Here is a 13,075-nt window from a genome sequence, read left to right as displayed (position 1 = left end):
GGGTACTTTGCAGCACGGAGGGGCCTTGGACTAGAGCTGTGACACCCATAACTCTATAGTCTCAAAATCCTAAATGTCACCAGCGATCCAGAGGCGTGGTCAATCTAGGGATTTAAGTATCGGCTCGTTTCCCTATAGGCATTGAAAAGGAGAAGTTGTTTGATACATCAAGCCAATAGTTATTTTTCCTTTAAAACTATCCTGTTATGTTCCTTGTTATGTTACCTGTTTATTATATTGCTCTCTGAAAATAACTCGTAAAAGCACTAGGTTTACCCAGGATCAAAGTACTCCAGACTCCTAAACCAAATTCTGAGGCTTTGCATCTGTCTCCTGACCATGCAGGAATATACAAAATAACTTTAATAATAACTAGCTTTTTATGTAACGTTCATGCCTCACTTCGTCCGTCCAGAAGCACTGTAAATAACAGGTTTTGCTGTGACCCAGTTAATGTTAATCAATCTTCCGTCTTTCTAAGGATAGAAGCCCGAATCTGCTTGTTTGAATTAGAAGTCAAGATCTCTTGAACATCACATTTGTCACCAATGAGTATTAAGCTGTCTAAAATCTTCCCTGGCGGGTTACTTAATTATTCTTTTGAAATATCTTGTGATGTTAGTGTGCCAGCACCACGATATTAGGTTTCCTGTTTATAATATATGGGATAAAGTACCCGCTGCCTCACAGAATATTGCAAGTTACTGAGGAGTTCTGTGACCATTTAGAGGAACGAGGCCGAAGGCAGAGTTCATTTCTGAGGTCCTGGAACTCCAAGGTGTTCCTTGGGCGCTTTACTCTTAATAACACACACATTCATCCAATTACACTTCCCACAAACCACATGGTCTCTCGATGTAGTGCGCATTCATATAAAAGAGATCAAATGTTTGTAAACCTGAAGAGTAAAATTAGAATCTCTAGTGTAAAATTAAATAATACGCCAAAAAGCAGTTGGAGATTTGTTGCCACAAGATATTAGAATCAATATACTACAAGCCTGCTGTATATAAAAAAACAACTATGTATCTCAGAATGGGTAGAAACATGCAGAGATATCCTATCTTTCCTATAGTTACCTATGGGGAGGCTAAAATAAACATCTCGCAATACGGATCTTCTTTCTGCTTATCACTTTTATCCGTAAAAAAAATAGGGCGGAAAGAAAAGCCACGTTTCACTTTCAGTTTTTAAAGTGCTGTTTTAATTATGCGCAGAGACCTGCCTTTTCCCATGGCTGCTGGGAGCAGACATTGTGACGTCACAATTCAGTTGTAATAAGTCATTACATTTGAGCAACTACGTCCATTCTTTACTACAGACAACTAGGGATGTCATAAGCCTTCTGCAATAAGGAAATTAAAGACAGGCATTGCTAAAGATATTGTAAGCTTCCATGTATTATATTGGTTCTTAAAGATGAGAATAATTCCCATCTGGCGATGTTTGGTTTTGCGATCCCTGCCGCTAGAGCCAGCCAGGGACTGACGTATCTGGGTTGGTCCGTCTCTCCCTTGATCATTAACAGGAGCCACCTAGCGTCCATTTGGACCTCCTCTCTGGACATTTTGAACATTACTGTCGTAATTTTCCGCCAGAACCGGGTGACCCTGGGTCCCGCTGGCAGCCCCGCTGGCAGCCCCTAAAGTGCTGTGTGTTCCCCACCCCATTTGTGTAGGTGTGTGCGGGGGTAGTAGAAGCAATGTAATATCTTGAGCTGTACCAGCTGGAATTTTGTACGAATTGCGATTTCCCTGAGGCTCCGCAGCGCTTCTATACATTCCTCATCTTCTATATTTCCTAAATCCTCGATCCATGCAGCACGGAGGGCCGTTAGAGGGTCTGGTATGGTATTTATTAATTTGCGATATATTGTTGAAGTCGCTTTTTCAGGAATGCGATCTATCAGCAGTCTATCTTACAAAGGGGAGTGGTCGGGATTTAGTGTGCACCGCTGGATGTCTCTCTGTAGGGCGTGTATAGGCCTCAAGTAGGGATATCTTTGCGTTGGAGTCAAACTATATTCTTGTTGTAGGTCTTCGAAAGGGAGAGGAGCGCTGCTCCTGCATACGTCTCCCAGACATTCAATGCCTATCTGCCATCCTCTATAGCCTTTTAATGTGGCCACCTCCCTCAGTGGGTCCACGGGCCACAGGGGCGTCCAGCTGGTTTGTTTCCCCTGCCCCCCCAGAAACCTGTTTGCCTCGTACCAGCACCAAACTCTGTCATGGTATGTGTAGGACATTCTGGACTTGCCCTCCGGTATATAGAAGTAGCTGCCAGTTACCTCCTGGTATAGAGCCCCTATCCACCCTGTAAGCCGGTTCTTTGCTGTCGGCTTAGACTCAATGATTTATAACTAGCAACTGTGAGGCCTAGTAGTATAGCTTAATATGTGGGACAGCCAGACCCCAATGTACACCCCTTTTTAGGTCTCGTGCCTAGCGTTGCAGTGCGCAGCACTGCTCGTGCAGCACTGCTCGTGCAGCGCGAGATGTCTTGTAAGGGGGTTCTGGAAGCTGACCAAACGCTCGTGCATGTGGTTTTGTTTTTGTCAGCTGCTATTGGCTTTAGCATGCGTCTTTGTGAAAAAGGCGGCACGCCATTGATGAAAGGTGTGTTAATGTCCCAACTTCTTTAGAAATATAACCGCCCATTTCCCGGCGGTGTCTGTTGCGCGCAGCAGACATGTGTTTCTAATTAGCGCGTTCTCTTTGCTGCCTCGCTCCCTCGCCCCTGCGCCTCCACTTCACCGCTGCTGGCCCGGAGTCCGCTGACCGCATTGTCGTGCCACGCTGAGATTGGTCTCAGCCTTCAGGGATTCCCGCCTCGTCATTGCCGTACTGGGATTGGTCCCAGCCTCGAGGGCTTCCCCACGCTCGTTCCAGGAAGCGGAGCTGCGTCTGAGGCCGGGGAGCGTCCCGAAGACGAAATCGCTCCGACTGCTGAGCCCCCGCCGCATTGCACTAAGGCAGAGTTCTTCAATCTGTGGGGCGCGCCCCCCTGGGGGGGCGCGACACCATCTCAGGGGGCGCGCACTCCAGCTAAGAGTTTACCTTTGTTGGACCTTTACTGTCAGAGGCCTCGCAAGTCTTCACCCATTTCAAATGGGAATTCTTTATTGGCGAGCTCCGATAAGAGGGTTGGAGGGGGGAGGGGGGAAGGAGGGGAAATAGATGAGGCACAACTTGCGCTTTTGTCCTGTAAATAGCTAACAGTTGACCTTCCCAGGAGGGGGTTAATTAGTAGCACTGAAATACTTGGGCTGCAGTGGGAGGCAGTGTCTCCTCTGCTAAAACCGAAAGCAAATCCTTCACGTTCGATTTCATATCAGAGGAGACTTCTTGCAGCAGCTGAATGACTGTCTGTTCCTTTCTTTCAGTTTTAGGAGAGGAGACATCCTGCCTCCCACTGCAGCTGAAGCATTTCAGCTCTACAAGTTTAACCCCGTCCTGGGAGGGTTAGCTCTTAGCAGAAAGGAGACAAAGTTTCTTTTAAATTTACACAGGCAGACGCCACAACCCCACAGGGATCAAGTTACCAACAGAAAAATGCCAGCCAGCCATGTTTTTGTTAAACAGCCTGCAAATTGCTGGTCTTGACACTATATATGCTTAAAAATAAATAAGTATATATACACATTTGAAATGTGACTTTTCTGTCTTTGTTCCATTTTATTATCAGTCATGGACAATTCAGGCAGCTATAGAACACAATTAAATGTGCTTCTATTTATATTTGCTGTTCAAAGTATGCACAGACAAGTGCTGACAATACAGCTTTAGGTGACTGTTTTTTGTACCTCATGGGACAACAAAATAATGAGCTGGCAACCCTAATCATAAAACAAAGTTTGTTGCAAGATCAGCACATGTATTTCCTCCACCCTGATCCCTGGTAATGCCATAATAGCAATAGTTCAACACATCTGAAACCCTACGCTGCCGTCAATAACCTGCTGAGTTACTTCAAGTGTCTGGGAATGCACCCTGCATTCAGACAACTCACTCCTCATTCTCTCCCTTCACTTTCATGCTCACCCTGCACTCACAGCGATCACAATACACTCACACTGATCACCATGCACTCACACTGATCACTCCTCACCCTGAACTCAGTAATCACTCTGCACTCACAATGCACTTGTGCTGTTCACCCTGTACCACACCCTGCAGTCACGCAAGCACAGTACTCACCCTGCACTCATGCAACACTTCACTCACATGTCCCCCTTACTGCTCAATGTGCAAACTCACTCAAATAAGACCATCACTAACCATACATTCATTTGTCCCATTCTGCACTTACATCCGCACCCAAATTCATATGGTCACCTCACCTCACTCACCCTGCACTTGCTCCTCTTACCCTACTCTCACACTGTTGCATGGCTCACCCTGCACTCACATGGGTACTCATGCCACCCACACAGCGCAGAGGTTTAATGTGCCTGCTACAAAGAACGTATACCATCCAGATCAAAGAACTGAGTGTGGGTAAACTGTGAGTAGCGCTATAAAAAAAATGAAATGTTTGCCAGAAAGGTGCTATAGCGAGATGGGGTGCATTGTTGGTGAGCGGTAGTGAGGAAATTCATGGAGAAGGAGGAAATGAGGGAGGGGCCGCCAAAACAGACCATTGCACTGTGTGCGACCAGTACTAGGGCCAGCCCTGGATGGGAGTGTTAGCCACCCCCCAAGTTTGGGTCTAGTTGCACCCCTGTACACAAGTATGGGCATGTCATGCCCCATCAAGGTTTTCGTCCTAAATTACAACAGGACAAATTTACATGCACTGCAATCCAGCCTTTCAGGGGGTTCCTTGATAGAGGCAGCTCCGTTTTTGCCCTGATGGCCTGGAATAATTCCTAAACAGATTCTTGTAAATACTGTTTTGTTTAATTTCTTTTTAATGTGATTGATGTGAGAGAGTCTATTACTATTTGCAGAGAAATGTTTTTGTTTCGTGCAACAACCATAAAAAAGTTTATTTTAGATCAAAACAGGTCCTCACATATGAGAAATTGGAGGATATCCCAGATATTATTTGTTGTAAAATTAGTGGGCTGCTGCTTTGTTACAACAGTGAAAACACACATCACTATCTCTGAATATTAAATGTAAACACTTTTAGAATTTCGAACATAGCGCCTGTGCACCGTTAGTAGCCTGGCTAAAGAGGGTATGGCAGAGCTGAAAGGGAATCATTTAATCTCAAAGCTGTTCTGAACAGGGGCCCCCAAAATAGTACTGGCCCAGGGCACCCAAACTCCTTTACATGTCCCTGCCACCACAAAGTCTGTCAGACGATATTGCTCTGAAGTAAAATAGGCAACATCTTTAATTTATTATCAGTTCTATTTTTTTTTATTTTTTTAACGTAAGCCCGACGTGTCCTAAACCCCCACTGCTTCAGGTAAGCAACTTATCGTACTCCCTTACAGTCACTGTTTTGGCTGAAAATGTCTGCAGAGTATTCAGCTTTGAGAGAAACTGCTATCAAAACTCTCTTCCCTGTCAGCTCGTCCTATTTATGTGAGATTGGGTTCTCAGCTCTTGCGGTATTAAAGACTAAGTACCGTTCAAGACTGGATGAGGAGCACAACCTGAGGATGGCAGTAGCAAAAATCCATCCAGAGATTGACAGTCTATGTGGATTAAAACCGGCACACCCATCACATTTATGTTGGTGGTGTTATTATTAATCTATGTCCTGTATAAAACAAAGCATCCTAGTACAAAGAATTTGCGCACATTTTATCTTGGAAAATTGTGTTTTGAGCTGTGTAATAGGCCTCTGTCATTCCTCCACACCCATTCACAAACCTGCAGTTTACTAAACACTCTTATAGTGCTGAACATTATTTGCCAAATATGGCACGTGATATGCGCGTGGCAGTCGAATATGTAGTGTACCAGATTCCAGAAATTTCTGTCGTGTGGTGGGGGGGCCCAACATCTAAAAGAAATTCAACTGGGGCGGCTCAACCTACAAAAGTTTGAAGACCTCTGCACTAAGGTAACCGGAGCTGCATTTTTTTCGAATATTGCACTTGCCTTTAGTTGGCAGCCACGTAGGAGCAATCGGATGTTTAAGATGTTCTTTTGGGAGACATGAGGTAAGGTCAGCGTTTGGGAGCTCCCACACCTATAGTTTGAGAGCCCTGCTGCCCTGTACAAACAATGATGTGGGAACCCTGCTTCCGTCTGGAGCCGCTGCTGCATAGAGTTCACTCGCAGGCATTGCTGCCGAGCTCGGGTCACCTGAGCAGGGTGAAATCTGTCAGCACTAGATGATGCAAGCTGTCCCCGGAGTCGCGCGTGCACAGCCCTCCTGGTGTTTCGGAGCCCACACCATTCCCAGTGCAGCAGACATCATTCTTCGGGCTAAAAATATCATCTCTGGGCACGGACGCGCTCCCGCTTCATGATGATAAATGAGTCTGACTCAGAATATGGAACAAGGGCTGAAGAAATACAAAGCTCTGCAGAAACAATGCAACAATGTCACCTCCCCAACCCCATCCCACCACTCCTCCTCACTCTCCATGCTCCGATCTCACCCTCTCGCTCCGTGTATTCATTTCACCTGCCTTATGCTCTCCGTTCCCACTTCTTTCAGTCATTTTTCTGTCGCCTGATCTCATTCACAGTCTGCAAGCCCTGATCTCACCTGCTATCCACCCGCTGAGCCTCCCTTGCCCTTCACTCTCATTAAGCAACCTCCCCAAGCCTCTCATTTGGCCGACTCTCTCCACCCCCGCGCCATCTCACCTACTCTCCATCCACAACCTCACCCACTGCCCCGTCTCCACCGCACGATCTGGAATTCCCCCACCTTCCCATATACCGAACTAGCGCGTCCTCCATCCTCGAAGCCTCTCACCCATCACCATGCACGCCGCCCTCTCTCGCTGTTCCTCCACACACTGTTTCATGATCTCACCCATCATTCCCTCAGCCATTCCTTGAGTTCACCTCACAGACCCTTTATCTTTGAGATCACCTACCCCGTCCACCACGCAGGTACACCATTCCAAAGTGCGCTCCACCTTGTCCCACTCTCCATCCCTAATCTAACCCCTCTCTCCATGGGACATATTTCTGAGCTTACGCATTCCCCACTATCCATCATGGAGACCGCGCTCCGTCCTCACATTCTGCTCTCTCATGCCCCACATCCCAGAGAACACTCGTCGGCTCACACACTCCGTTTCTCAGCCCCCACCCTCCACAACTGTCAATCCATCTTTTCCTACCCCTCCTTCCTTCTCGAGCTCCTGCTCACCCTTCATGCGTGCATCACCTAGAGGTCACTTATTCGGCCACACATTCCACCACCAGGGCTCTCCCAACTTCCTGTCTTCTCGCATTACTAAATGTTTGTTATTCGCGTTGCATTATTATCAGCAACGCTAATAGCTCACACTTTTACTAATGCGAGACCTATTGCATTGCAAATGCTTGTTGCAGCTTGTAGAGTGCTATTCTTGGTGAACCCCCCTCCACCCGCCACAACAGTGTCCGAACTTCTTGGGCCACACGCTTAAAGACTGTCAGGGGTACTAGACATGGGTTATTCAGCAGGACGTATAATAGGCGTGTCAGGGCCATCATTTTAAATTGGGCGGTCCTGCCCATGAGGGACACCGGCAAGGAGCGCCAATGGAGGAAATCAGTATGAAGCCTGTAGAGTTGGGGGATGAGATTCCTCTTCAGGAACAACTGGTGGTTGCAGGTGATATGAATGCCTAGGTACTTAAACCCCTCCGTTACGACTGGAGCTGCACACCTCGCCAGCAGTCTCGGGTGGGGGCAGTCTTGCCAGACAGCGGGAAGACCACCGACTCAGACCAGTTGATGGCGTATCCGGAGTAGCTCCCAAATAGCTCGAAAATGTGGAGTACCCTTGCTATGAACTAGTATGGCCTCGCAAGATATAGGAGTATGTCATCCGCGTACAGCGAAACCCTCTCCTCCCAGCCCCCTGGCGCTTCTATACCCCAGATTATCGAGTCAGTCCTAATCCAGTGAGCTAAGGGCTGCAGCGACAAGGCAAACAGTGGCGATAGGGGATAGCCCTGTCTGGTGCCCCTTCACAGGAAGGGCCTTAACAGCTCTCCATTAACTCTTACTCGGCCTGTGAGTCTTGGTAGAGAAGTCTCACCCAGCTACAGAAATTGGGGCTGAAGCCCAGCCGGATGAGCGCTGAGAATAAATAAGGCCACTCTATACTGTCAAAGGCCATCAATGCGTCCAGCGCCATCAATGCCGTTTGTTGGGTCGAAGGGCCCTTGTTAGGTGGAGCACACCATATAATCTCCGCAGGTTGTGGCGCGTGCTCCTGTTAGGCACAAAGCCAGATTGATCCTTGTGGACTACAGTAGTGATGACGGACGTCAGTCTATTGGCCATAACTATTAACTATACATTTTGTCTTTTAAGCATACACCTAATAAAAGAACATGTATAATCCAAAGGGGCAATACCTAAAATAGAAAAACAATGAATGTTATATCAAGTCTTTGCTATGCCCTACAGTGGGGGACCATCCCATACTGAAATGAACAATTCAGCCCTTTTGCCACTTTATTCGCATAAAGCATGTGCCGTGTTCCCGCATCGTGCATGATTTGAATGCCCAGGTATCTAAACCTTGCGCTCTCTCATTTGACTCCCAAATCTGGATAGGTCCTTCCATCTAGTCGATAAGTCTTGCCTATGGAAACAGTTTTGACTTGCCCAGTTGGTCTGTAGTCCTGCTACTCATCCATACCTCGGTAGCTGTCTCAGCAGTATAGGCAAGGACTGCAGAGGGTCTCTTCAAACAAATAGAGGTATCATCCATGTACATGGAAACAACATTGTTCACAGTTCTAGTTTTTATACCCAGACTCTGAGAGTAATTCTTAAATGGCGTTCAGCGGTTCGATTGCAGAAGCAAACAGCGGCAACATGAGACACGCCCTACCTCTGCTGCCGCCTCCTCTCCATTGTCCAGTTTTCTGAGACCTCAGTCCCCGTGCAAACCTATATAGTAGGATTTGTAGATAACTTAAACCAATTTAGGAACGTGCATCTCGTGCCCATGTGCTATCGCTGTCTAGCTCCTTCCACATGTATGCCCAGCCAACAGCATCAAATACCTTCTCGGTGTTCGACCACGCTAGTGTGATTTGTCTGGTCTTTACCTCTAGAATGTGTGCGACATCTGAGCCATTGCAGCGTATGTGTTTTGGTTCTCTGTGATATGAACCCAGATGGATTGCCATGCAGTAGCTGCCGTATTGCTTGTAGTAGCCCATTTGCTAATATCTTTCTCCGTATCTTTGCATCTGCATTGATCGTAGACAGTGCTATGCAAAGTCCCACATCTGTGGGGTTTCTATCTAGCTTTGAAATTAAGACCAGAATTACTTCACCTCATAGTTACCCTGAGCTGTGTTTTTCTTGTGTGCTTCCAAGAAGTTCAATCCACTGTCTGCAAAGTACCAGGGAAGGCCTGGTAGAGATGTATAGAAAAGGCCTTGATAGTTGGCCGTACGTTCTGCATACAAGGTATGGCTGTGATTGCCTCTGCCTTAGTAAGTGGGACATAATCTTGAGTACACATCTAGTCTCCCCAGTCCTGCTATCTTTATGCCTTAGCCAAACGGGAACCAATGCCCGTACTTATTTCCGCTTCTCCTCGCATTATCTTTTATATGCATGATGGGAGCATTGGGCTTTATGCTCTATGCCACCATGCCAGTATTTTGTCAGCCTTGAAAAGAGCTGTACAGAGAAGGCGACAACGTCATTAGCTTTAAACATTGGGGAATAGAAAGGCATAGTGCAGCTGAGTAAGAAAGTTGAAGAGGAAAGAGATGCATCATGGCTGGGAAATGAGATGAATTTAAGCGTACAGCAGAAGAACCATTATTCACGAGGGCCTGGTACTGTGGGATGACGTAGGGTGCAGTGGCGGAGACTAAAGATTAGTTCAAGCCACGAGAAGGCACAGGGAAAATGAACTGTGATGTCCCTGCAACCCAATGAAAAACCTGTAGGGCTGGTCAAGGTGACAGCACAGAGGAGTACAGGGGCCTCCTATAACAAACAGTGAAACGGATAATGAAGGTGGAAAGTGTCCTGGACCAGCTCTCTCCAGTCCATGGATTTTGTTGAAGACAGCAGACCTACCTAAATGTGGACAGTGGAAGTGAAATGACTTCATGTGTCCATGTTGATATTTGTGCAGCGCCTGTGGGTGAAGCAGGCCAAGTCACTCTACTAGGCTGAAAGCAAATGATAAACTTCATCCTTCAGGGATGTTGTTCCGCCGATAAGACCGAGGGCATAAAAGTGGCGGTCTCACCAAGAAGAGCCCTCAGAACAGTCAGTGAGGTGTTTGCAATGCCCACAGGTGCGGCGAGCTGCTCGCTGAATACACAAGCTGTCCATTGGATCACAGATCCCTAGACGAAGACTCTAGCAGATAGCAACCTTTTTCATAGTAACTCTCACAAGGCAAACCAAATGTGCAAAAAAGGCAGCTCTTTATCTCATGGCGTGCATGAGGATAAGTATTTGAGAATATATTTTGGGAAATACGGGCCTAGGGGGTATGATTCGCTACTGTGATTTGCATCATATGCATTATACATACAGGGCAACAGTGGGATACTTGTGTACATGGAGCCTCTATGCATGAAAAGAGTGCATAGGACTCCTTTGCATGCCTCCGAGATATTGAAAACTACTAACATATCTAGGTATAGAGTAATAAAGGGTGTCTCGTTCTAAGGCAGAGTTCTACAAAAGGGCTATACACGACAGTACATTGTATTTAATCTACTTGATAGGAAAAAGGGGGCCTCACTGTGCCTTTAAAGTGACCACAGCAGAGCACAGCGTGATGTCATGCTTGCTGATCCCACAGGCGATATCTGGCTTCTGACCAATCAACGTCAAAGAGGACTCCTAAGCCCAGTTCAGTTAGTCTCCAATCAGAGGGCCCATGAGGAACAATGCCGCCATGCTTTCAGGAAAGGAGACTCCTCGGAACGAGTCAAAGTCCATAGACCTGCTATGACGGATGAGCCTCTGGCTGTAAAGGTTCCATGGGTGAGGTCAGTTGAGGGTTTATCATTGAAAAGGAATGGATTACCGAACCTCTGAATGTGGTGAAAGAAGCATCATGAAAACTGTCAGTTTACAGCAAATGTCCAACTCCCACCAAACCCTAGATGGACCCCATAGCAACCACCTCATGTCTAGCTTCAGCCTTGTGGTGAATGTTGAAGTCTATAAAACCTTCTAACGTAATGTACCTAACAGAACAATGTTTTATTATCAACCTTGAAAAGACTCATTAAAACTTGGGGCCAAAGGGTGGACATACATTCCTGATGCCAGAGAAGGCAGCCTCTTTGACTAATGTTTACTCCCACCATCAGCCATCTCAGAACCCTTGCCCCCTCATGCTTTATGTGCGCAGATGACGCACAGGCACGTTTAAAGGTCTCCCAGTGGCACAACCAATCCTCCCTCCACCTCCAAACCTTTACTAACCCTTAAAAAACTAATTTGCTGCTCTGACCTTCCTGTCTACCGTTATCATCCGTGCATGCTGCGAAGAGTTCACAAAGCAGCATCTAGAGTTATCTCCCCCCCTCAAACAAAAAACAGTCAATTGAGTTCCTCAGAACTCCAGGAGCTTCATATCCGCTACTCCCAATAGTTTAGCAAAAACAACTCCAAACACTCTGCTTTGCCTTCACATTCCTAAGGAGGAGACCCACATGTCACTGCACCTTACTGGCTCACTGGCATCTTAAAACTCCCATTAGATACTTCCTCTCTGCCAGGTGCTGTTCGACTTCGCAGCTAAATACAGCGTTAGGAGATGCAGATGCTTCTCCATAGAAACTCAATTTCTGAAGGGTAGCTGCCCTATAAATCAAACTCCCCAAGACTCTGATTGCCTTGCGCTCGAAGACCTCTTTTTCATGATGATATGAGGTCCTGAAATGGCATCCAAATCACTGCTGCACCAAACAAAAGTCGCTGAAATCAAATGGAGACCTCCCCACCGAAAGCTTCTTTAGGCCACTAGAATGACACTAGACGCTATGCATAAGGAATGTGTAAATCCATTGGGGGGCGGGGGGTCATGGTGACCCTTTGCTTTGGGCGAGCGCCCACTCGCCACAACCCTTTCTGAGCTCCTCCGTGCTGTTTCTAAGTGGTAGGAGGTTCATTTGTCCTTTTCTTCACAGGGACGGAGAGCAGTGGTACAAGATTAGGGCCGCCCTGAACAAGCGGATGCTGCTGTCTCGAGAAGTGGTGCTGCACACCGAATCCATCAACGAAGTGGTGACAGACCTGATCACTAGGATTAAGTGCACAAGGGAGGAGAGCCTGTCCGGCACCACCGTGGGCAATGTGACCGACCTGCTCTACAAACTTGCCTTGGAAAGTATGGAGGTGAAATTTGTCTTGTTGGTGGGAGGGGAGCACTGCTTGGTGGAATGAGGGTTATGATAAACAGTGTGAATCTGCAATTGCGCATTCAAGGATAGGGTATTTCCTCTCAACTGATAAACTATCCCATAGATCTTTGACTTTGAGATCAGGCCTATATTCAGAAGGTGAGGAAAACCTTAACACACTGTGGAGTTGTATGACTATAGGTGAGTTTAAAAATTGTCTTCGATGGAAAAGTTGATGGTTAAAAAAAAAGTAAGATTAAATTGAAATTCAGTTGCTGCGTCCAATTCAATCGGGCTTCCATCCTGGATACAGCACAGAGGCAACACTGGTGGAGGTATCTGACACCATCAAGCTAGCATTAGACCAGGGGAAGCAAGTGGCTCTCCTCCTCTTAGATCTGTCGTCTGTGTTTGATATGGTTTCCCACCCTATTCTTCTTCAACGAATGAGTAATATCGGGATGGGGTGCCACCTTGCCATGGTCTGGGTCTTTTCTATCTGACAGAAGTTAGTCAATCTGGATGCCACCTTTTGCATCTGACCCTAAGCCGTTAAGATTTGGCGTTCCTCAGGGCTTTGCCCTGAGCCCAACGCATTTAATG

General features: G+C 46.8%; 1 protein-coding gene across 3 annotated transcripts in view; it reads left to right on the top strand.

Moving 5' to 3' along the window:
* Positions 1-13,075, top strand: part of LOC146859368 (sterol 26-hydroxylase, mitochondrial-like) — a 142,864-nt gene that overhangs the window by 63,655 nt on the left and 66,134 nt on the right. For all 3 annotated transcript variants that reach the window (XR_014980096.1, XR_014980095.1, XM_085650052.1), the window contains exon 3: positions 12,260-12,459. Coding sequence is in view for 1 of the 3 variants with exons in the window: in XM_085650052.1 (XP_085506178.1) it covers positions 12,260-12,459 (200 nt within the window). In the remaining 2 variants the exon portion in view is untranslated. The remainder of the gene's footprint in view (positions 1-12,259; positions 12,460-13,075) is intronic.

The sequence above is a fragment of the Triturus cristatus genome, chromosome 3_2 (genome assembly GCF_964204655.1).
Source record: "Triturus cristatus chromosome 3_2, aTriCri1.1, whole genome shotgun sequence".
NCBI classification, from domain to species: domain Eukaryota; kingdom Metazoa; phylum Chordata; class Amphibia; order Caudata; family Salamandridae; genus Triturus; species Triturus cristatus.
Note: the sequence above shows the minus strand (reverse complement) of the source record. Positions and strands in the feature narration are given on the sequence as shown.